This window comes from Artemia sp. Qi Xiang Cuo, chromosome 8 (assembly GCF_049724085.1).
Source record: "Artemia sp. Qi Xiang Cuo chromosome 8, ASM4972408v1, whole genome shotgun sequence".
In the NCBI taxonomy this organism is placed as follows: domain Eukaryota; kingdom Metazoa; phylum Arthropoda; class Branchiopoda; order Anostraca; family Artemiidae; genus Artemia; species Artemia sp. Qi Xiang Cuo.
In genome coordinates this window covers 51,589,240-51,614,868 of record NC_142801.1, presented here as the reverse complement: position 1 = coordinate 51,614,868, position 25,629 = coordinate 51,589,240, and the positions used below count along the sequence as shown (strand labels likewise).

General features: G+C 37.2%; 1 protein-coding gene across 1 annotated transcript in view; it reads right to left on the bottom strand.

Annotated features, from left to right (window-relative positions):
* Nucleotides 1–25,629, bottom strand: part of LOC148949538 (uncharacterized) — a 122,032-nt gene that overhangs the window by 5,693 nt on the left and 90,710 nt on the right. The window contains exon 3 of the mRNA XM_089092720.1: nucleotides 2,208–2,328. Coding sequence (XP_088948846.1) covers nucleotides 2,208–2,328 — 121 coding nt within the window. The remainder of the gene's footprint in view (nucleotides 1–2,207; nucleotides 2,329–25,629) is intronic.

The following is a 25,629-nucleotide window of genomic DNA, read 5'->3' as shown; positions in this document are numbered from 1 at the left end:
TGTGGGACACCAGTGAGCTTAGTGGATGTTTTGCGCTGCTGAATCGTTGTGTGATGTCACCAGGGAGCTATTCAGTCACTGGGCTTCAAGAGCTTCAGTCACGGAAATCGATGAAAAGACGCGTAAAGTTAAGCAGTCACTGGCCCAGTGACCGGTTAACATAGTAACAGCTATTAACATAGTGGCGGAAAAATACACTCTTAGTTTTCTTGTTTTTTTCTTCTTTGAATTGTAGTCAGCCCTCAACTAATAAAACATAAAATTTGAATTCAAGAATTGCAAACCGCTTGCCTGACTTATGGTCTATGAGCCTACAAATTATTGCAACAACACAAAATAGTTGAACTAAACAATTGAAAACAATTGAAGGCTTCTCCTCTACATTGCAGTTAAATGTCAGTCTCTGTCCTCTTCATTGCCAAGTATTTAGTATCGAAGATCACTGGGTGATCTTCGCTTATCAGTGATAAGAATAAGAATATAAAAATTTCTCACACACAGATAGAGACAAACACGGTTACGTTTTTCACCGCAGAGAAAGTTTCTTGCATCCAATAATTGCCGCGCGCGGAGTTAAGATAAGACTCTTAACTGACAGAAAAAAGATATCGATGCATATCTACATTGACAGTTTTCCTTCTGTTTTTTTGTCTGAATTTTTTTTTTTTGTAAAATAGTGCTACTTATCAAAATAAGTGCCACTTTTGCTAAAAAGTGTCCTAATAGTGTCAGGTGTCCCAAAAAGTGCCATTTAAAAAAAAGTGTCAAAAGTGACACTAAAGTGTCACCGGTGGCAACCCTGCTTAGCATGAGCTTATACGTAATAGATACACGTATCTTAACTGATAACCAAATACGCCTTAAGACTATTGAGAATATCACAAGCCAATAAAAAAGATAGTTGTTATGCGATGAATTATAAATCAGACTAGCATCCAACAGAAACCGAGTGTAAACTGATATTGACAGTTGAAGTTGCTTCAATGGTAAATGAAGCAAGAAAGGTAAGATACAAGGAGACAACTGAAGCTACACCAAGGTTTAACCCACAGTATATAAATTATAGGCAGTATGATCTTTCCCTATCTCATCCATAATAAAAACCCGGACCGAGGTGCGAGTGCTCCAGAGAATGTAGAAACATAATTGACATTAGATCTTTTCACGGGTAGACAAGTCAGATTTCTCTCGAAGGCGAAACTTGGCTTCAACGTTGGAACACTAAATTTGTTCTTTTTTGGGAGTGAAGGCGATGAGCCTTTGCGGTATGACTCTTGACTCAGTTTGCTGATTACATTGAATAAATAGCGTCCCTTGTCAGTAGAACCTAAAGCTCAAAGAATCAGAAATTTGGATTAAAGAACATACATCGACAGCCTATGTTATTTGTGGCAATTCCATGTACGTGATATTCTTTAATTATAAACTTACCAAATCAATGTTATTAGCACATGAAAATTTGTGCAAATTTAGAAAAAGAGACAAACCTCCCAAAATAGTGTGTTATGTTGATGAAAATTACGCTGTTCAATTCAACGTATCCGAGAGCTGCAGACAGGGGGGGGGGTAGTCTCGAGTTATTATTAACAGAAATTCGAGGTTTTGTATTTCTCTGATTGGGGGGGGGGGGAGAATGGTTATGTGTTTACTTCTTTTCTCACTTACTTTTTTAAGGATTATCATACGGAACCAGTTAGGTTGAACATTGGGACAGGGTAAGTTTAAGAGGAAATTTGAAGTTCTAGTCCCTTTTTTAAAATAACAACGGATATGGTGCCGCAAAAAGTACTGATCTCATTTTGTGCCGCAAAAGCAAAAAGTTTGGCATGAACAAGACTAAGACCACGAACAAACACTAAAGAGACCTGAACAAGCAGTATTGCCTAGCTGCACGTTTGCCAGCTATTAGGGGACATTTTATGTGACAGTGTAAAGGGGCAACAAAAGCACCAACAAGTTTTTTTTTGAGGCACTAAAAGTCAAAAATATAAACTATAATAAATAGAATAAACGAAGGTAAAAAAAAACAAATACATAATTTCATGAAAACAACAGAAACCACTATGGCAAACGAAATGAAGCGATGAAAGGCCGTTTCCGGAAGGGTCAAACGCCCAAGCCAGTGGAGGGTTGCGGAAAACGGATGAAGAAATGATTTTTACTACTGTATAATACATACCAAGAAAACATGATAAAATTTGATTTACCCTCCGTATCCACCACCGCCTCCGTATCCACTCTCTGAAACACTGCTGTCCTTCCTTGTTGCTCCATAATAGTATTTTCTAGCTTCTCTTGATTGTTGTTTCTCAAAAGCATTTGTAGAATCTTAAAAGCAAAAAGTGCTTAAAAGGTAGGCCTAAGCGGAAATGCTTTTTATTTTATTGTGTTGAAGCTTTTGCACATGAAAATTTTGAGACGAATGTTCCACGAATAATCAAACCATTAAGATCATCGACATGAGAAATCTTCTTTCATCTATTTGTGGGAGTCATAGTAATATATAGTAGCGAAAAGTCCTATACTCTCTATTGAAAATTTTTGATACAAATCTAAAATCACACAAGCTTCACGCACGCGCAGTGACAAAGGTTACCGATGGAAAACCAAGAAGTAACTGAAACTATGACTCTGACGTATATACTTCTGCTGACGTTTTGCTCTGACTTACCTAATTACGCGCTATGAAATGCGTGTCATTTTTGGAGAAAAATTTCGCTATTGTATATTACTTATACTATGGTGGGAGTTTACTAATAGTTTGTTCCAAGAATTATTACTGTAGCGGAGAAGAATACACCAAAAGCGGCGTTTCTCTTTTGCGTTTTGCGGACAGACTGGAATGAAGCAAGACCATTTTTTTTCCGCAACTTTTTTACAAATTACAAAGTTTCATTTATGGAAATGGGATTTTTCTATTCTTGGACATTGTCCAATAAATAATATACAATACAATTTAAATAAATTTCGACAGTAAAGGAAGGAACAGATTAGGAAAAAGAACACGATTTTTTGAACCCATTTTGCAGGGTTTTTTTACAAATTTAAGATTGCGGAATAAATATTCTAAAGCGAAAAACTATAAGTAAATATTTTACAAATAATGTTTTATATTTCGCTGATTCAGCACAGGGTTTGATTTGAACCTCGTTAAAGAAAACGTTAAAGTTGTATCGATGTGTAACTAGTGACTTCACTACAGTTTGTATTGCAAAGGTAGGTATGCCGTACCTTCTTTGAACTGAAATCATGGAAGGAACCCTGCATTGTGAGAGTGGCCTCAAGGAGTGTATCAGAGAAAAATGTTCTTGCGACATTCAATTTAAGCTATTTAAGGGTTGTCAACTAGACCCCGGCGCCGCGCCAACTAGGGAATGCCAGTGGCGGCAGGGCCAAAACAGCGCGCCACTGCCACGCCACCGGTAAGATGTCGGCGGCGCGCCGTCGGCGCGATCAATGTTGACCACAAACATTAATGTTTTTATCAGTCACAGCTTAAATTTACAACAGGTTCGAGCCTATTTATGAGTTCAAAATTCACAAGTCGCTGGCTGGAAACTGGTCTTCTTCGTTATTCATCAAGAGAAGTATAAATCTGGTAGAAACGAAATGGCTGTGGCGTTTCAGAGCCCTTGCATAATACGAGTAGTTGAAGTATCTATTAGCTATGTATACTTAACATAAATAATTATGAAAAATTAGTAGTTTTTTTTTTCATCGAGCATTGCTGCATACAAAACTTCAAATATCGTATCACAAAATTCGTCAGTTATCTGGGTAAAAACTTTGAATATAACTTTGAACTAAGAAGCTTAATTTTTTCATAATGCGCTTTGCCTATATCTGTTTTATCACCTTGAAAACAGTTGAAATGGGCGACTTTGATACGGATTTTTTTTTTGCTCTTTTGGATTCCTAAAAAGCGTTCTTGTATTCAAAACTGGTTTCTAATAATAATTAAAAAAAAAATGCATTTTAAGTTTTTTTTGGCTTCTTTATAGAATATATGTTAAGTAGGCTAAGGCTGAACTGCTGCTTTTTTATTGCTTTTGGCTGCTCTTTTGGATATTATTCATTTTTTCTTTTGGGGATTCATTCCAAATTGTAATCTCGTAAATACCTAATATCAGTCAAATTATAAACTGCATCTAAAAGGAGTAAATTTTTCAAAGTGAAAAATACATGATGAACACTTCACATGAGAACACTTCAATTACAATGAAACAAAAAACACTTAATGGTTTATTCGGTATAGGGAAAAAGGAAGTACCAGCTATTTTCTTAGGTAAAAAATGAAAAGCTATTTTCTTAGGTAAAAAGTAATTAAATAAAATAATATGCAGACTGAAGTAGCTCCAGGAAGATGTTGAGATTTTCTTCCTAGTTCGTCACTTTTAATCCAAGCAAAATGTTAGGACACTTAGTATCAGTTATTGAGTTTAAGCTTTGATTTCCAAATGCTCACAAAAACTATCAAATTTAACAAAGTCGCAACAATAAGTCGAATGCGGTCAAATTACTCAAAAATTTCGCTTTCATCCTTACTTAGGCTGAAAACCTCTGCTACAGTCATTTCAATGGGAATGACCACAGACTGTGTGTTTAAAATATCGTGAAAGCGTAGTTACAGCCTTTTAGCTTTTTTTGCTTTTCTTCAAAGCTTTGAAAAAAGTGTTATAATATTCCAAATGTTACATTTGTTATATTTGTGCATATTTTTGGTAATCATTTGTGGGGTGATCGAATTTTTTAAATCACTGTAGATGCGTAAGAACGTTGCAACATCTAGTACCCTGAGGTCATAAGACTGTCAAAGACTCCTCCTTGAACCTCTCCTATTAAAGGTTTTATAATGACCTGGCCTTTTAATGTAACTTGGGTACAGGACCAAGGGTGCCATTGTCACTCGAGCGCAACGTTAGGTGGGGATGTCGATATCGCTTTCGACACACCAATTCGTTTTAGTGTGAATCTACCTGGTATTTTTGAATGAATGTTTTCAAAGTAAACTCGTTTCATCAATAAGAAAAAACGGGTTGGACCCATGTGTCCCTTTCCCTTTGGACGATAAAACTATACAAATACTGTATCAAGTATAACTCGCGAAAATCTTGTTAGTTTTTGTTAACTTTTCAACTTTTTGGCATCCATGCTTTCAATAAAAAAAAAAAAAATCAAGGTACTATCACTTAAATATAATAACTCCCTGTGCCCCCCCCGCTGGATACCATCTTGATAGGATGCCGTCTCTGCTTTAAATTAAAAAAAATTAAATTTTTGGCATCCCTGCTTTCAATAAAAAAATTTCGAGATATTATCATTTAAATGTAATACCTCCCTACCGCCGCCCCCTCTGGATACCACCTTGATACCGTCTCAGCTTTATATTAGAAAAATAATTTACTTAACAATTAACTAGGTCACTATGTGGTTCAAACAAACACGCAAAATAACGTTAAACAGCTTAGTGTTCCCTGAAAAAAAAAAATTGAGGGTATGAGTAAAGCGGTACAAAGACAACAACAAAAATGTTGAAATTATTCAGGTATACCTCAAATTATTGGAAAATTGAGCCATAGATTCGCCGTGGCATTCAATAAGACCGCAATAATCTAATTAAAAGGGAGCACACACAAAAGCCAAATTAGGCCAGTAGCCTATGAGAAATCGCAAAATACCCGAGACAATGAACAAGTCCCAATGGGGGGCCCTGGGTCTATTAACATATTTCAATGGTTTCTCAAGGAATTTGATATCCTTTTGTTCTGTCTCCACTTAAATGAAAAAAATAATTATCTTTTTGGCATCCCTGCTTTCAATAAAAAAATGAGGTATTATCATTTAAAAATGATAGCCCCCTATCCCCCCCCCTTTAGGCAATAATTTACAATTTATTTATGAATCATATTTTTGGGGTAACTTCCGTTTAAATCTTTAATTACCCAACCTTGTACATAGCTTAGTCTATAGCTAAATTTTTTCTCAAAAGAAGGGGTTTATTAATTTTTTTTTGGGGGGGGGGGGGTAAAAATGTTTCAGAAAGAAGATTGTATTTTCTATCAGGCGTTCAACAATTGAGTATTAAACCTTAAGAAAATCTTATCTAAAAACAGCAAAAGAAAAACAAAATTCTGCAAACTTACAATTCAGCTGTAGAAACAATCTGTCGGCTGTCAATTTCAAAATCCAACTGAAGGCTGAAGCTGTATAGTAGTGAATGCGTTCTATAATTCTATTCAACTTGCAAATAAAATTTTTGACTACGAATGATGTAAGAAATAGCGATTGGGAAACTGCATTCGAAATGATTTTAACTCATTTCATAAAAACGATACTTTTTTTTGTCAGCATATGAAGAACTGTGTATATTCCAATACTTGCAATTGCATATTGCATATGTCTGTTTTTTATGTAAAGTAACAAAAAGACGAAAATTAACGAACAAGAGAGTAGTGAATAATTATTGTATGCAAAGTAATATTTGGCAGGGAAAGTCACTGGTGATAAATCCCTAGGAGTGGCACCGTGATTGGGTCATTTTCGGGGATTCAGAGAAACCAAATTTTTTTTTCGGGGTGACGCATAGATTTTTGGGGAAATACCCTAAAATTCGGGGATAGTGCAAGCCCTGCTTGATTTGTAATCAGAAAAATCGAAAAACTAAACCACACGAGAAGGAAAAGCTCCAACTTTGTGATTGACGCAATAAAGAATTGCCGCAAAATTAATTTAAAGTTGACCGAACGCCGCCGCCTCTGCCGGCGGTGGCGCGTCTGCGTTGCACCGGCGGCGTTGTGACACTTCGGCGACGGTCGACCGGGCCTCTAGTCGGCGGCGTTCGGTCGATCCGCCGGCGCGGCCCTAGGAGTGGCACCGTGATTGGGTGATTTTCGGGGATTCAGGAACCAGATTTTTTTTTCGGGGTGACGCATAGATTTTTGGGGAAATACCCGAAAATTCGGGGATAGTGCAAGCCCTGCTTGATTTGTAATCAGGAAAATCGAAAAACTAAACCACACGAGAAGGAAAAGCTCCAACTTTGTGGTTGACGCAATAAAGAATTGCCGCAAAATTAATTTAAAGTTGACCGAACGCCACCGCCTCTGCCGGTGGTGGCGCGTCTGCGTTGCACCGGTGGCGTTGCGATACTAGTAGTATGTATATAACGATAAGTAGCAGAGTGTCTCCCTATATAGCTATAACGATAAGTAGCAGAGTGTCTCCCTATATAGCTATAACGATAAGTAGCGGAGTGTCTCCCTATATAGCTATAACAGTTAAGAGCGGACAGTCCCCCCCCCATATAGCTACAATTAAAGAGAGCAGAGTGTCTCACTATATAGCTATAATGCTTAAGAGCGGGGTGTCTCCCATAGAGCTATAAAGATAGAGAGCGGACAGTGCTCCCGTCAATACAAGCAGACAGTGTAATGACCGGAATTCAACCACCGTGAAAATTCGTGTTGATCTGTGTTCAAAGTGCGTGATGATTCCTTTATACTATAGTAACTTCCTATCTGTCTGCTACCTTTTAATTGTTAGATGTGATTGACTTATGTTTGACCTTGAATACGGGTATAAAAACTCTGACAATTTTTTATCTTCTCAGTTCAGAATTGGCATTTGAAATATAATGATGCATTCAAATAAAAGGAATATTGTCGAAAGCTACATGCAAGAAGCAAGTTATTCTTTTATATTCATAGTGGGTAAAGAAATTAATTCTATTAAAATTTATACAGACCTTATTATAGTTAACAGATTGTTAAATATTTTTTGAGCCTGGATCTCCAGAGGTCGGTAAAGAGCAATATCAAAACAAGAAAAAAAGTATGTAAACACTGTATTTAAATGGCTTGTGAGCTTAGCACATGAGTTAAATCATACCTATTTTTTATTCCGGACCAAATTTCCCCACATTCATTCCCCACCGGCCCCATTTTCGTTCCCCACCGGCCCAAAGTGCCACAATCGTCCACCCCCATCCCTCCCACCCCCTCCCTCCAAACCCCTTCCTCCAACCCCCTCCTTCCAACCCCCTCCCTCCAACCCCTCCCTAAAACCCCCCTCCACCCCCCCTTTTTTTGTTTTTACTTTTTTTAACTTTTTTTTAACTTTTTTTTACATCTCTTAGAATGTCATGAAACACACTTAAAACACAAAAATTTCATATTTGATATTTTCCAACTTCAAAATGGGAATGATATAGATATGTGTGTCGCAACTTTTACTATTAGAAAAATAATGTTTGTAGTGACGAATTCTTTTTTTTTTAACTTTTTTTTCAACTTTTTTTTTACATCTCTTAGAATGTCATTAAAAATACTTAAAACATATGAAATTCATATTTAATATTTTCCAACTTCAAAATGGGAATGATATAGATATGTTTGTTGCAACTTTTACTATTAGAAAAATAATGTTTGTAGTGACCAATTTTTTTTTCCTGACAGTTTTTTTTTTAACTTTTTTTTCTGACAATTTTTTTTTTTTTTTTTCTGACATTTTTTTTAATTTTTATTTTTACATCTCTAAATCATATCAGAAAAATAGAATGACAATTTTAATTTAAATTTTAAAAAACTTATTCTTTCGCATACTATTGATGAGGACTGATGGTTCTCTTTCAAGATTTTTTTCATGAAAAACAAACTTTTTTTTATAGGATTTTCCAGAGCTCCCCCTACCCATTAAGAAGATAAGAAGGGGTGAAGCGACGCCAGTGGTCAGCAGACCGACGGTTATACAACATGGTCGTAGGTCGAATCACTTAATACAATAAGCATTAACCGTAAACCGCCCAATAGCCAACTATTCAGCTATCACAGCCAGCATCCACAGCAATATGAGGCAACCATCCGGACCCATCATACACCAACCAACTGTCAGCTGGTCAATTCCTACATCCAACACTCACAACAAGATAACACAACCACCCGGACCCATCATACACCAACCATCAGGTAAACTGGTCAACTAACACACTCAACATGCCAGGCATACTCCCAGTCCATGAAGCTGATGTGCTCATGGAACCAGTCACCTCTGTCCGGGATAACGTAAGAAAAATTGTATCTTCTCTCTCTCTCTCTCTCTCTCTCCCTCTCGCTCTCTCTCTTATCTCTGTATATATCTATCTCAGTGTGCGTGTTATAAAAAAAAAAAAAAAAAACCCTCAATTTAAATTTTAGGATATAGCATTAATTAAGAATTAAAAAAAATTAATAAAATGGTAGCGGTTTTACAGATTTATACAATTAAACACTGAAAATATTTTTTCAGCTTAATTGAAGTGTCACATCACCATATAAAAAAAAAATATGGCATAATTTCTCTTTCTTATACCAGGTTACACTTGAAGAATCATATTAAACACACACACACACACACACACGCGCGCAAACACACACACACAAACACACAGACAGACAATCTAAATATTCTTTTTCTGGTAAATGAAAAAATAACTTCACATTCATTTTTTTGATAAATGTACAGGAACTCCTACCGCCAACACAATTCGAAGATAATATCCATGACGAATCACCGGAATGGATTACAAATTTGTTAAGTGATTGGTTTGGTGATGATTGTAGTCGTAGTAGTAGTAGTATGCTTCTCAGTCCTGATACACTCGATGGTTTGTTGAGTGAGTTTGGGGATTCCACACCACACAATATCCCCACCATTGAGAAATTTAGTGCAGGACATGAAATCCCCGTACCACCCCCTATCATGTCTGATTTTAATTGTAGTATGCTTCCTCCGAATATAGGGGGTAGTTATATTAATTTACCAAGTACATCTACAGGGGGTATGACTCAACCAGCTACCTTCGAAGGGGCTGATCGTCTCGGTCCTGATACACTCGAGGGTTTGTTGAGTGAGCTGGGGGATTTCACACCACGCAACATCCCCATCATTGAGCAAATTGGTGGAGGACAAGAAACCCCAGTAATTCCTTCTGCCATGCCCATCCTTAATTTAACTCATTCTGGCTAGTACGATATGTATTGGTATATAGCAATATCTGGCAACTCATGTAATTCAAAAAAATCGTGCAACACTATCCTGACTATAGCAGACATAGTGAACTTATCTGGTAGAAAAATTCGAACCCTTCTTGAAAGAGTTTTTTAGGAAGGAGGTGGAAGGTATGGGATTAATGCATCCATCGCATAAAAAATAATTTATTTCAATTAAAAGGCGGATGAGGTGTATGAGCGTTATTTACGTACTGAAATGCTACCACTTCATCCGGACCTGAATAATTTTGAGGGTGTTTTTATGGAATGGGTTGACAATATAGTAACAAAATTAGATAATTATACTGAGTTGGGTAGTGGGTCGGTGGTTTTATTTATTGGGAGTTTAGATATTAATGTGGTTAAATTGTAAAATAATTTTATTTTAAGAGGTGAGAGGGGGGTGGTGGGGGAAAAATATAATGAAGATTTAAAGGGGTTTCATGGTGCACAACTCTTCAATTTTGATACAGGGCTTCAATGTTTCAAATATGCATTTCTTATGGCAGCTCACAAGTCCCTCCAACGATTTGCTAGTAAGACCCTGTTCGACGAGTATGCCGTTAACAGGGGTCCAAATTTTCATAAAGTAGATTTTAATTGTTTAAATTATCAATGTCCAGTAACACTTAATGGGATAACTAGTTTTGAGCGGGCTAATGTGCATTTCAAAATTGGTGTTACTGTGCTACAATATGAAACAGAATTTGAGGGGGGTGATCGCAAAAAGGGGGTTATATTTCCAGTGAGGGCTCCGTCCGTTGAATCAGTGGAACACTGGGTTTGGCTTCTTTACAAGCCGGCCAGTGACCCCGATTCAATTGGACATTTTTTTCCAATACCAAAAATAAGTCTGGTTTTAAGGGTGGGTAGAAAGGAGAATAAAGGGGAATGTTACTATTGTCCGACATGCCTTTCTAGATTCCGGTCAGAAATTAAGTTAAACAATCATATGAAGCATTGCAAGCGTCACGGGTGTCAATCTGTGCAAACGGTTAGCGGTGACTGGGCCATCTTGCGATTTAAGAACTTTCAAAACTCGCTCCAACAGAGTGACAAGGTGGCCTTAGACTGCGAAGCCGCTCTCATAGATGCGTATGATCCATTGAATTCAAATCTTGTTAAAAAACACGAGGTCATTGCAGTTTCTTATGCTCACGCACAAAGAGACTCGTGTAATTCCATGCAATTGGTAGAGGTAGTTGAGAGATTGGGTGGTGAGGATTATCTACTCTCAGTCGTGACAGCACTCATTAAAACAGCAAATAAATCGATATCACGGCTGCGAAATACATCCTATCCAATGACTCTGTCACCAGAGGAAGAGTTGGCTATTAAAACTGAAAAAATATGTTGGGTTTGTAAGGGGGATTTCGTTGAGGGTAATGGTAAAGCGGGAACGGGGAAAGGGGGCAAGGGGAAAGGGGGTAAAGGGATGGTCCGCAACCACGATCATTTGGGCAACCCGATTGCATCGGGATTGTGCAATTTTCGTGAAGTGGTACATTAATTATGTAATTTAAACGTTAGTCAGCAATTGTTTCTAACTGTCTATATACACAATTCCAGCTATGACATGAAATTTATTTTACCGGCATTGGTACGATTGCAACGAGGTGGAGTTGTAGATGGCGCATGGGTAGATGGTTCTTTTTCTTATAATGTCATACCCAAGTCGTCTGAAAAGCTGCTGCTCTTAGAAATCAAATGGCAAATAATAGATAACGATAAATTGTGCGTGAATAAGATCCGTTTTTTAGAGTCCTTTAGCTTCTTCCCCAAATCCCTAAGACAACTCATTGATGTACAGAAAAGTGACGATTTTAATAGTTTCCCTCTCCTTAAGCAACACCTCCTTAAACAGCAGCAGCAGCAGGACTTTTCAGACGGTGAAATGTATGATTTATTAACGTGTAAGGGCATATATCCGTATGACTACTACAACTCCACCGCGAGGCTTTCTGAGGAACAACTGCCGTCCATCACCTCATTCTACGATTCACTTTACGAGCGCCGATGCACTACTGTCGACTATGAATTTGCCAAGAGGGTTTGGGCTAAGGAAGGATGTAAAAACGGGTGGTATTATTGTAGATTGTACCTGGCTAGTGATGTATTGACGTTGCTGGACATTGTGTGTAAGAGCACCGATAAAATCTATGGGGAATTGGGGTTGGATTTAGGTTATTATTTTTCCACTCCTCATTTGGTGATGGATTTATATCTTAAAATCAGTAAAGAGGAAATAGGCTTGATCACCAACGTGGATCAGCATCTATTTGTAGAAAGATCAATGAGGGGAGGGTATGTTTTTCATGAAGATCGTATCCTTGAAACTGATCCAACTGGACATGACACCGGTGTAAAGTCGGATGCAGTTTTCCTGGATATGAACTCCCTCTATCCGTCGGCAATATCTCACTTCTCTTTGCCGCGTGGAAATTATAAATGGCTTAACGATCCTGGTGCTTCAGATTTCCCCAACATTGCCAATGTTGAGGAGAATGGACCGCGGGGATGGTTTTTTGAAATCGATGGTGAAACACCCGTGGAGCATCATGACTCGGTGAAGGATTTTGTTTTCCCGTGCATAAACAGAGCGGTGACTAGGGACTCTTTGAGTCCATACAATATTTCTAAGGTAGTGGATGGGGGTGTGCACTGGACACCTTCAAAACAAAAACTTATCGCCGACCTTCATCCGAAAGAGAATATCGTTGTACATCATGTTCTTTTGCGGTGGATGGTAGCCAACAGTTTCAACGTCACAAGGGTACATAGAGCCCTCCAATTTAACCAGAAACCCTATTTGAAAACGTTTATTGACACTTTTGTCAATAAACGTTCCGAAGTGAAAACGAAGGTTGAAAAGGAAATTTTAAACTCATTTTGAACTCAGCCTTCGGTAAAATGTGTGAGAGTGTACGAAATCGAAGTCTTTGTGACATTGTGACTGGCCCTAAAGAATATGCTTGAATCATTGCCGATGCGAATTTCACAACAGTCACCATCATAGACTCCATCATGGTCCTCTTAAATAGAAAAAAGAAATATAGTCCTAAATAAAAATATTGCAGCTGGCACTGTAATAATCAAAATATCAAAAAAACTCATGTTGTCATTCTATTAGGATGTGTGTAGTCGCCAATGGCCAGGGGAGGGAGAAGTTCAAGTATATTATGGGGATACCGATTCACTTTTGCTAAAAGTTAGAACTGCGAATTTATTGGAAGATTTGGAATAAGGCGTGCGCATTAGCTCTCGAATGGACTTTACCAATTGGGACGAGTCCATTTACCCGGAGTTAGTGAAGCGTCAGGCCCCAAATCAGTTATTAATGTTAAAATAAGAGACGGGAAGTGACTTGATTTCCAGTGGTGTGCTTGCAGGTCCGAAGGTGTACTGTGTGCAAACACACAACGAGGTAATCAAAAAAGTCTGCAAAGGGGTGCCTAGACACTACGTGAATAAGAATTTCGACATGAATGTATACAGAAACTGTGTGGAAAATAGTATGGTTCCAAGGGCGAAGGTCATGGCGATTCGCTCTTTAAAATTTAAAAACCACACAGTTCGAGTTGATAAAATAGCCATGTGTCCCGTGTCGGATAAAGTCTATGTGTGTGCGGATGGTGTGAAGATGCTACCCCATGGACATTATTTGACTGGCAGCGCAATAACCGAAATATCAAAAAAACTCATGTTGTCATTCTATTACGACGTGTGTAGGCGCCAATGGCCGGGGGAGGGAGAAGTTCAAGTATATTATGGGGATACCGATTCACTTTTGCTAAAAGTTAGAACTGCAAATTTATTGGAAGATTTGGATTAGGCGTGCACATTAGCTCCCGAATGGACTTTACCAATTGGGACGAGTCCATTTACCCGGAGTTAGTGAAGCGTCAGGCCCCAAATCAGTTATTAATGTTAAAATCAGAGACGGGAAGTGACTTGATTTCCAGTGGTGTGATTGCAGGTCCGAAAATGTACTGTGTGCAAATACACAATGAGGTAATCAAAAAAGTCTGCAAGGGGGTGCCTAGACACTACGTGAATCAGAATTTCGACATGAGTGTTTACAGAAACTGTGTGGAAAGTAGTATAATTCCAAGAGCGAAAGTCATGGCGATTCGCTCTTTCAAATTTAAAAACCACACAGTTCGAGTTGACAAAATAACCATGTGTCCCGTGTCGGATAAAGTCTATGTGTGTGCGCCTGGTGTGAAAGTGCTATCCCATGGACATTACTTGACTTCTGACCAAGGTGTGTGTCGAGATTATAGACATCGCCTCGGTCGGGAAAAAATTAAATATTAAATGGTTGGGTGGTGGTGGTGGAATTCTTTTTTTTAATAGATATATTTTTTCACAATTCAGCATTATTTTCTTTTTCACAACTCAGCAGTAGTTTTTTTTCCCGACTCAGCAGTTTTTTTATAGCAAGGCAGAGTCGTATGTTTTTTTTCTGTAAATAAAAAAAGTATTCAAATTGTTTTCTGGCCCCGCGGCCGGCCCGGGAGGGGGGGGGGGTACCGGCCTTCATCCGGCCGCCACCAGCGGCCGCCATGCACTTCCGGGGGGTGGGGGGGGATCCCAAAATTTAATATGTTGTAAATAAAAGTGATATTATTATTATTTTAAGTGCATTATTTATTAAATGTTGTATGTTTTTATAAATAATAAAAAAAAGTGTATCTATTAAAGTATTTTGTTTTTTTTTCTTTCTAGTGCCTATGTAAATGTTGTATTTTTATTATAAATAAATTTAAAAAAAAGTGTATTTTTTTTCATGTTTAATGTGCTTTTTTCAATGTAGTATTATTTTTTAAGTGTTGTTACTTTTTTATGCATAATAAAAGAAAATATGATTCTTGACTCGTCTTCTTATTCTCATTTTTATTATTCTTGAACGGAGTAGTAGTAGTAGTAGGGGAAATTATTTAGTCATTAGATAGCTATAGTCTACAGTTAGTTGTCTAGGTGAACTGTTGAAGGGAACATGTATCAATTTAAAACACCATTCAGATCGTTTCTATGCGGACCATCAATGTCCGGCAAAACGACACTTTTAACAAAAATAATTCAAAATCGTGACAGAATGTTTTTAGAAAATCCAACTAAAATTTACTATTACTACAGTGTTTGGCAAGAATCCTATGAAAGAATAAAAACTTTTGACCCAGACTCGAAATTCATACAGGGACTTGACATTTTCAACAGTATTTAATCAAAATATGGGGTGATTATTGATGGTCTGGCTGAGTCCCTTGAAGAATGGTCTCAGGAGATGACACAATTGTTCACTGTCCGATCTCATCATCAACGGATCTCCGTAACCCTAGTTCTACACAATCTGTTTCAGCAGAGCAAGTGTATGAGAACACTTGCTTTGAATTGCACCTACTATATCATCTACAGGGTTGTTCGTGATTCCAGTTCCCTCATAACGTTGAACAGACAGGTGTATCCGGGTGAACCGAAAGTCCTACTCTCGGCCTACAATCAGGCTACCAACAAACCCTACGAATATATTCTATTGGACCTGAACCAGAACACACCCGAGGATCTTTGTGTAGTCACCGATATTTTTGACAATGAAATTACTGTATATCTGCCGGTGAACAGTAAAAAAGGTCGTTAGTTGCAATCATGACACTGAAGAAACTACATGAACATCGACATTTATTCACCGTCCTAGGTAATTCAAAACCACGACTTAGGAAGGCCATACTCAAACATGGTGTCGACAAAGAATTCATTAATCTCGTATCTGAACTTTGTTTAAATCTAACCGAAGGCAATTTTCAACTGCCAGAAGGTGTTAAGCAACAGATAAAGCAACATCAGTCCATTGTACGCTCCCTAGCATCAGCAGCAAGAAAAACTACATGAAATGGTTTTAAAAGAAAACGACTTCTTCAAGTGGGTTGTAGCCTCTTTACAATTTTACTGCTAATCATTGCAGAGATTGTAAACAGTTTTCTCTAGAGAGAGAGAGAATGTCCAAACCCTATAAATGGACTCCAATTGAACTCGCCCTTTCACCAAAGGAACATTTCGAGGACAATCTCAATAAATTCATTAACAATGAGACAATTGCCGACGACGAAAAATTAATTCTGCTTCAAAATGCACTTCGCCGAGTGGACAAACACAAGCCCTATCGTGAGAGACCCCTCAAAGTAAATGTCATTGATCCCAATAAGGAAATGACTCCATCATCTTCATCTTCACCAACAATAATAATACCAAAAGAAGAAGAAGAAGATTTGTCTAAAGTTATGACAAGTGTTGCAGATCTAATGTCACATTCCTATCGCGAAAAGTGTAAAAGACTCTTGACATATCTCAATGACAGTGAACATGTTCAAATTGATGCCAATGGGAATCAGATTCTAATCCATGGCAAGACCTATATTCTACTTAATTTATTATCAGATTTGGTCACTAATCGTACAAGACTTGTATCATTTGACAGTCACCTGCATACATTTTTAAACTCATCAAACTTTCCCAAAAGCCTTTTTGCCAACAAACATATTTTAAAACGATTAAAGGAATTAAGTCAAATATCAAAAGATGTTTTTAAATCATTTTTGAAAAATACTACTAGCACGCCAAGTGGAAACAATGATTTGACAAGAGTTATGAGTGGGGGAGTCAAGCGAAGACGTCTTAATATCACTGCATCCCCCTCACCATCACCTGTTAGTAAGCAAATGGGCAGTGGACACTTCACTACGTGTTTACGTTCAAAATGGTTGAAGCATTGAAACATGCTTATGAGAATATTGGTGCAGTGGGAAGATTAAGTTCACCCACCACACTTGCTCAAGTCACTGGACTTGAAAAGAATCGGGCGGCAGAGCACCTGCAGAATGAATCAAGTTACACTCTACATCGTAATCGTAGAGCTCGTGGTAATCACTATCGAAAAACTAAAGCCTTTTTCCCATTACAAATACTACAAGGAGATCTTTCGACTCTGGATGAGATTCAACGGTCTCACAGTCACCCATACAAGTACATTATACTTGCAATCAGTCTTTTTAGCTGCAATGCATATGCCATTTTACTGCGGTCAAAGAGCGGCGATGAAGTTGCTAAAGCTCTTGAAATCATCCTTGAACAGGATTGCTATAAGAAGATTCAAACGGATCGGGGTAGTGAATTTGTTAATCCCCATGTAAAGAAGATTCTGCTGAAATATAATACAATCCTCTATCATAGTCATAGTCCAACAAAGGCAGTATTGGCAGAACGACTGATAAGAACTATTCGACTTTTAATTTCTAGATATTGCACTTAAAAAAAAACTGCTGCTTTTATTCATGATTTGGATAAAATAATGTTGATTTATAACGTCCACATCCACATCGTCCACATCGATCCCTGTCCAACTCAACCCCTATAGAAGCTCAAAACGATGATAATACTTTTGAGACTTTTTTTAAAAAGTATTCCAAAGGTAACAACAAGAAAAAGAAGAAATTAAATGTTGGTTATACCGTTCGAATCAATTCAACTACTAATATTTTTCAAAAAGGTATTAACTTATGGTCCACTGAACTTTGTAAATTCTTCAAACTCTTGGACACTACACCCATAAAGTATCGTCTACGTGACATGAAAGATGATGAGATTCTTGGCGGCTTTTATGATTATGAATTACAAAAAGTTAAAAACACTGGAATCTATCAGATTGAAAAGATATTAAAGACTCGTACTCACAGGGGCATGAAACAGTTGCTTGTTCGTTGGCTTGGATACAACTCTGATTTTGATTCGTGGATCAGTGTTAAAGATATTGACAATGCCCAACGATTTTTGTAACGTTTATGTCCAATGTCTCCAACCCTCTCTGCAACAACTTGAATAAAACAAGTGATTTTTGAATGAAACTCTCCCCCACCATCAAAATAGATGATGCAAAGTATGAAGTGGCTCTCGTTGACTGTATGCTCAAAAATACTGATGATATCCTGAGAAAGAATCGTGTGTATAATATAAAAGTTATACCATTCGATTGGTCACTCTTTGTCGAGTATGAATGGATTGAAGCACTTTAATCTAGTGAATACCCGGATGTTACATTGAGGTATAAAGAATATGATACTATGACCGGATTTGTCTCATGCAATCAATAGAAAAATCTCACATCCCTGGAATGGTACCTAATGGTATTTTAGTTATTCAATAGAACGCGATAGTATTTACGTTGCCTCACCCATTGACAATGACCTGATTCATCTCAATGACAGTCTGAGAGATGTTCTTGGTTTTAAACAGAATTTGATCAATGGGAAAAACAATGGAACTGTAAGTAGGATGGATCAAGTTATTTTTGCTAATTATCCACCTGGTCTCGCCTAGCACTTTTGCATATTTCTCTACGCGTCCTTTTTGGAAACATCAAGAGTTGGTAAATCAAATTTTCCCCTTCTGCGTGTTCTTGAATGAAAAACAACTCATGAACAAGTTCATCACTATAATATAAAGCACCTTCAGTGTGTACCTGTAAACACTTCGTATTTGGAACTCTTTCAGTTAACACTAAGAAGTGAATTAGGTGATCTTCTAGCAATAACAAAAGGCTTGGCCCTGATTACATGCCATTTTCGACCTATCCGGCAACAACAAAAACAACAACAAACTGGCTAATAGAAAAAATATATTTTTTAGTCCTGATATTGATTGCTATGTTACTGCTCTCCCACCAAGGCAGTTGTGTCATGGGATGAAGTATTACAAACACCATTCGTCAATGTCGGGCAACGGTCTTGGCAATTTGTGTGCTAAGCTGTTTTGCTCTGAACTACCACTTGCTAAACAATACATTGTACCGGTTTCATCAGATTTTGCATCCTCTACGCTACACGATTGGGGGGATGGTAAAGATTTTAAAGAAAGTGTTTCAAAAAATCTCAGGTCCAGCGCACGATCCCTTGGCGAGCGATTGAAACAAAGTGGAAAAGGTTTTAAAAGGAGGAGAAACATCTCTTCACTCATCGGTTTCTATTCAGGTCAGAAGCGACAGACATCATCATCATCACTCTTTTCAATGAAAAGTAAGAAAAAGAAACTAATAAGAAAAATTATCCGATCAAAAAAGGACCTCTTGCCCTAGATGGCATATCTTCCCCACAGAGAATCTCTTCCCACAGCTCTTAAATTCCTAAGTCTTGTTAATGCAGAAAGATGTGATTTCAGTGTAAAACATGGGTACTATAAACAATTCTATCCACATCAACCCCTCTATGAAAACATACATTTTCAAATTTATTCCAATGAAGACTACTTCATTGAATAATCGTCCACATTTATCGATTTAAAAGTTGTGGTGAGGAAAAAGTCTGGTAATTCCCCTCCCTCCAACATCAATTGACTATCCTATGAGAATGGTATACTACACAGTTTATTTAAGCAAATATGTGTCTACATAAATGGAACATTGGTGAGCACTAGCAAAAATCTATCGAACTATGCTAGCTACATACAATTTATGTTGATGACTCCAATGGCCTATAAGAAATTGAGAGGTCGGCCAATGGGCTATGACTATAGAACATATTTTGATACTGAGGGTGAACTCACTTGGGAAGTGAGCAAGGAGTAACATTTAGTTGGTAGACTCAATCAAGAAATACTCAGTATATCCCAATGGAGGCCCCCCAATGTTTAAATTGTATAAAGTTACAACTTGCACCGTCCAATTTCATATTGAGAAAAACACTTGATGCAGCACCCGATGCTAACGTCAATCTCACTTCGGCAATACTTCATCTGCGAAAAAAACAGGTTATGAGTTCTGTTGCTTTGGCAATTGAAAAACTAAGAGCCTCTGGAAATAATATCAAACTGCTCGTTCCTCACACAATCACCAATCAACGTCATATTGCCACAGGTTCAAGTACCTACATCGATTCTTCATATATCAATGGTGAAATTCCATCGAAACTCGCCTTGGCTTTTGTAAAAAGTGCCAGTGCCATAGGATCGCGGACAACCTCGCCACATGAATTTGAATTATTTGGACTTTCCTCTCTTGTCTATAAAGTAAACGTAATTCCTCTATACAATTTATCCTTTGATAAATCCTATAGGACCCTATATGGGTTGACAATGCACTCCCTAGATCAATATTATCAATTATATGAAAATGGTATAACCGATTCAATGTTCGCAAAAACCCATGTTATCATTGTTTTGGACTTGTCTGGTACTCAAGATATGATTATTGTCCGAACGGGTACTGTACTTTCGGAGTGTACCTTTGACAAACCTTTGACAGAGAGTTTAACATTAATATCACTTAATCAATTTGAAACCTACTGGGAAATTACCCCTGATGGTAGTGTTCTTTTAGACCTGGCACCATGAACACCACTCAAATAATCAATGTATTTAACATGGATCCTTTTATGTCCAAATACACATCCTATTGTATACCCTCAGATTTCCTTCAATATATTCATACTGTTAACAAAACCATTATCATTGTTAATAGTAGTCCGTCGACTGTGCAGACGGGTCATTGGCTATGCATCTATCAAACAGCGAAGAATATAGAATTTTTTGTTCCTCTTGGTCTACCATATGCATTCTACTCACCACATATCAAAAACTACCTTGAAGGAAGTGGGAAGACAATTATTCAAAATTGGATGGGAGTACAAGATCTATCGACCAAAAGCTGTGGTTTTCATGCAATACTATATTTTATGTTTGGATGTCATGACTATACTTTCGGTGAATTTCTCAATATTTATGTACACAGTCTTTGTTTGAATGACTTTCTAGTAGAAAATACCTTCTCAGACCTGTGCAGTGTTGATTTGAGTGTCCTAAGAATAAAGTGTTTTAAAATTGCAGACGGCTTTGTTTATTAATAAAATATATATGCACTATAAAAAAGTATATTGTCTTCATTTGTTTAGATTTCTTCTTCTTCATAGTCATTTAGATTGTCATCATCCTCATCATCATCATAGTCATCGTCGTCGACAACGATTAGTGGTGGGAGATCATTTGGATTCAACTTGTACTGATCCTGGCGTGCAAAGTCCGGATCACATTTTCCACAATATATTGTAACTTCATTTTTATTAAATGTTCTTGTGAAGTCAATGATACTATTACGAATCATATTGAAAAATTCACCTGTTTCTATCTGATTATTTGAAGTAATGTCGCACACAATATTCTCATATGAAGAATCACTTTCTGTCACAGCCAAATAAAAATCGCTAGGTTTATAATCATTACTTGCATTGTCCTCAAAACGATGACGCAGGAACCATACTCTCTTCATGTTTTTACAATTGAAACATGCTCCAAATTCTTCTTCCCAATAAAATTTAAAGCCGTGACGATACCAATCCCTTAGAAATAAACTGAAGTCCCGTTTAAGGTATTTTCCAATAATACCAGGGTAAGTATTTTCCCACTGGTCACGCTTATCAAAATGACAATCGGAGCATAGATATCCATTAGGATAAGAGTCACAAGTCTCTTCAAGACAGGTATTACAGTCCTTAATTTGTACAGCATATCCTTTATGCAATTTACACGGATTGCATAGTCTAGACTTTTCATTATAGTCATCAACTGTAGTACAGTTCTTCTCAAATGATGACCAGCTGCCCAATGTATATAAACATAGTGAACACGTATGATACATTTTTTCGATGTTTTCCCTCTCACTGCCAGAAAGAAACTGACTCAAAATCAATAAAAAAAATAACAATGTCTTCTAGGAGGAGGAGGAGGAGTAATCGAGCATCGTCACAAAAACTTATTTCCTATTGTTTTAAAGAATGAATTTCTATGTAGAGGTTAAAAGCAGAATCACAATGTCATTTTGCTTCGTTTCAATTAATACATCAATAAATTGAGTAAATGCATTTGATTCGCAATGCATAAGCTTCATACAATAATCCAAGGATGGAGAATCAGATCCCATTATACAGTAAAGTGTTTCTAGAGAAAATATTTTCCGTTGAAGAGATAATTCCAAAAAGTCATCATCTAACACTAAACATTTTTCCAATTTGACTAGATTCCGTAAGATCTTCTGTTTCTCAAATCGAATCATTCTTGATACTCCCACTACCAACTATAGACTAAAATAACAATCGCAAGTTTCTACTTTGTGCATAATCTCAATACCTATTGGACACCACCACCCACCCACCATAGAGAGAGAGAGCGAGTGGAGTAAACGTCCATCTACAGTGTCTAATAAAAAAAAAACATTATAAGAAAAAACATTTTTATTGACAAAAATGTAATAAAAGAATATGTTTTCTCTTTCTTTGCGTTAGATGAGTCAATCCATTTTCCTCAATGTGCTTCATAATATCATTCAATCCATGGTGTAGTCGTGATAAATACATTATGTTCACTTTTGCAGCAAAGCATAATTGTTCATCTGACTTAAATTTACTCAATGATATAACCTATCTGCCAAACATCTCATCCCACTCAAATGTTAGTCGGGAATCCTTTCCAATTTCAACTGCTACATTGGGGGCTCTTGTCTTCACAACATCAGTGTCGACTCCTTCGAGGTGTAATAGTGTGAAACTACTCATTCTCACAATATTTGAACGTTTATTTCTCCAATTTGAAATAATGTAAACTATTCAAATTAAACTTATTGACTAATATGCTAGCTCGGTATCGGACATTTTATATCCACGCTCAATGTCAGAGTGAACGAATCACTACCATGAAATAATCGCGCACTTTTAACAGAGATCAACACGAATTTTCACGGTGGTTGAATTCCGGTCATTACACTGTCTGCTTGTATTGACGGGAGCACTGTCCGCTCTCTATCTTTATAGCTCTATGGGAGACACCCCGCTCTTAAGCATTATAGCTATATAGTGAGACACTCTGCTCTCTTTAATTGTAGCTATATGGGGGGACTGTCCGCTCTTAACTGTTATAGCTATATAGGGAGACACTCCGCTACTTATCGTTATAGCTATATAGGGAGACACCCTGCTACTTATCGTTATAGCTATATAGGGAGACACTCTGCTACTTATCGTTATATACATACTACTGATACTTCGGCGACGGTCGACCGGGCCTCTAGTCGGCGGCGTTTGGTCGATCCGCCGGCGCGGCGCCGGGGTCTATTGTCAACTATTGCGTTCAACCGATTATAAAACAAAAGCAAAGCGTTGCTTCCGCAACATCTAGTCAGTGAAGTCGACGAAAGACCGCTCCAATAAAGGAATACAGATCTGGTTTAAGGTATGAACTGGTCAGATGGTCCTTCTTTTTACCTTTAATTACAAAAACTGACCTAAAGCCAAGCTCTTAGGTGATAGATGCTGGCTCTCGAGACTGTGATGAAATTACTTTCAAAACTAAGTTGCAATACATTTGAGAAACAATCTGCTGGATGAGATAAAATCTGAACCCATGTCAAGTTGCGTTACATGCAATTGTATGTCTTGATATGTAAACTTGTCAACATTCTAGAATATGGTAAAAGCTGTCACCTAAGATAAGTTTTGAAATATTATCTAATATTTATGGTTAAATGATTTTGTGAAATAACTGAACCATTAAAAAAAATATATATATTAAATTACATGTCAAAATTAATTTACATCGAATAAAATCAAACGGACTTTTTCACACTATCAAACTTTTGCGTTTTTTACCCTCTTTAAGTACTTGAACAGGAATTAGTTTTTAGGAGGGGGACAGGGATTACGAAAATGCAAAATATGTCAACTATAGAAGAATAAAGAAAACAAAGAGAAAATGCCTATTTTTCTTCTCTATTTATTCTGTATTGGGTTAAAGGGGATTGTGTTTCATTATCTGCATTTGATTTGTTGTTATTGTCTTATTCACAAACAACTGGAGGTTGCAAATGAAAGTTTGTTTTTAGCTTCAGTTCAAGTCGGATGAAAAAGCACTTATATTAAACATTTTCTCTTGTCATTTAGGCATTTAGGCAGGGGTTCCTTCGAGCGGTATCTCCCTTCGATATCTCAAAATTATTACAATTCTTCACGCAATTTTCTTTATTCTTCTACAATTCCCTATTTTTGCCTCTTCTACCCTGCCCCCCAGAAAACTGGGACAAACGAAAGGAGGTTCACTAGCTATATAAAATGAAAGTTTGTTTTTGGCTTTAGTTCAAGCCAGATTAAATTAAAAAAATAACACGTTTTTTTCAACTGAAAGTGAGGAGCAACATTAAAACTTAAAGCGAACATAAATTATTGCCTATATGGAGGGAGGGTTTGCCCCTTCTTAACACCTCGCTCGTCACGCTTAAGTTTTTAAGCACTTTAAAAAAAGTTATGGTACTGTTCTATTAGCTGGGAGACCCGCGAGAAGTGAAGTTCGGTTAACGCTAAAGAGCCATTTTTAAAGAATTCTGACAAAATTTAAACTTTAGCGTAAAGAGCGAGGCGTTGAGGAGTGAACAACTCCCCTCATATGCGTAATAATTTCTGATTTAAGTTTTAATGTTGCTCCTTACCTTCAGTTGAAAAAACCGTTGTTTTTTTAATTTAATTTCTGATCATTTTTTAAATTGCGCCAGGATATCTGGCTCCACCTCCACGGAAAGATCCTCCTTCCTTCGGAACTATCCTCTGCATAATCCAATCCTGGCGAAAATTTACCCCAGACAATTAGTCTTAACATCTCCACGCGAAAATTGAATTGGCAAAGAGAAAGCAAGACATGACCTCAATTGCTAAAAGTCATCAGAAGAGACCTCATTGACGGTTTTTTATTAAGTTTAAACAATCGATTCTAGTATAAACGAAAACTTTTGCGGGAAAATGCCCAAAAAATATCAGGGGGAGGGAGACGGAAATCTAACACCTAATAAGCTATCGTAAATAAATAACTTCCATAAAACAGGTAAAAAGTTATGGTAAGAGGTGTTAAAAGAGTTTTTCCGGTAGAGGGGGACTGAAATTTAAGACCTAATAAGCTATCGTAAATAAACAACTTTCATATTACAGGCTAAAGTTAAGGTGGGAGGTCTTTCAGAAGTTTTTTTCGGCGGTAGGGGAATGAAATCTAATACCCAATAAGCTATTGTAAATAAATAAACTTCCATAAAACAGGTTAAAATCAAGGTGGGAGGTGTTACAGGAATTTTCTTTTCACTGAGGAGGGTCTGAAATTTAGCGCTCAGTCAAAGAAATGGGGCATTTTCATGAAGACCTCTCAGAAATAATTCTTAATGGTGGCTTAAATTTACCTCGAACGAGATTATGTGAAAATTTGAAGAGAAAATATTATTCAAATGTGCGCTTGTCAACCGGGGGGGGGGGGGGTATAGTTTTGGAACAAAGAAACGAGGCATTTTCATTAAAATCCCTCATAAATATCTTAAAGTGGCTTAAATTTACCTCTTGTGTCAATCTCCCCCTCTGGAGATGGTTGCTAGAACCCCTGCCTTTCTTTAATTCATGGTTCTTTTTGCTTATATTTTATCCTTTATAAGTTTTTTTCACGTTTTGTTTTTCCATCTGTTAAATTTTAACTGCTTTTTCGGTGTTTTGATGATGCTTGTTAATTTGTTTTTATTAATAAAATTTGTATGTACAAATGT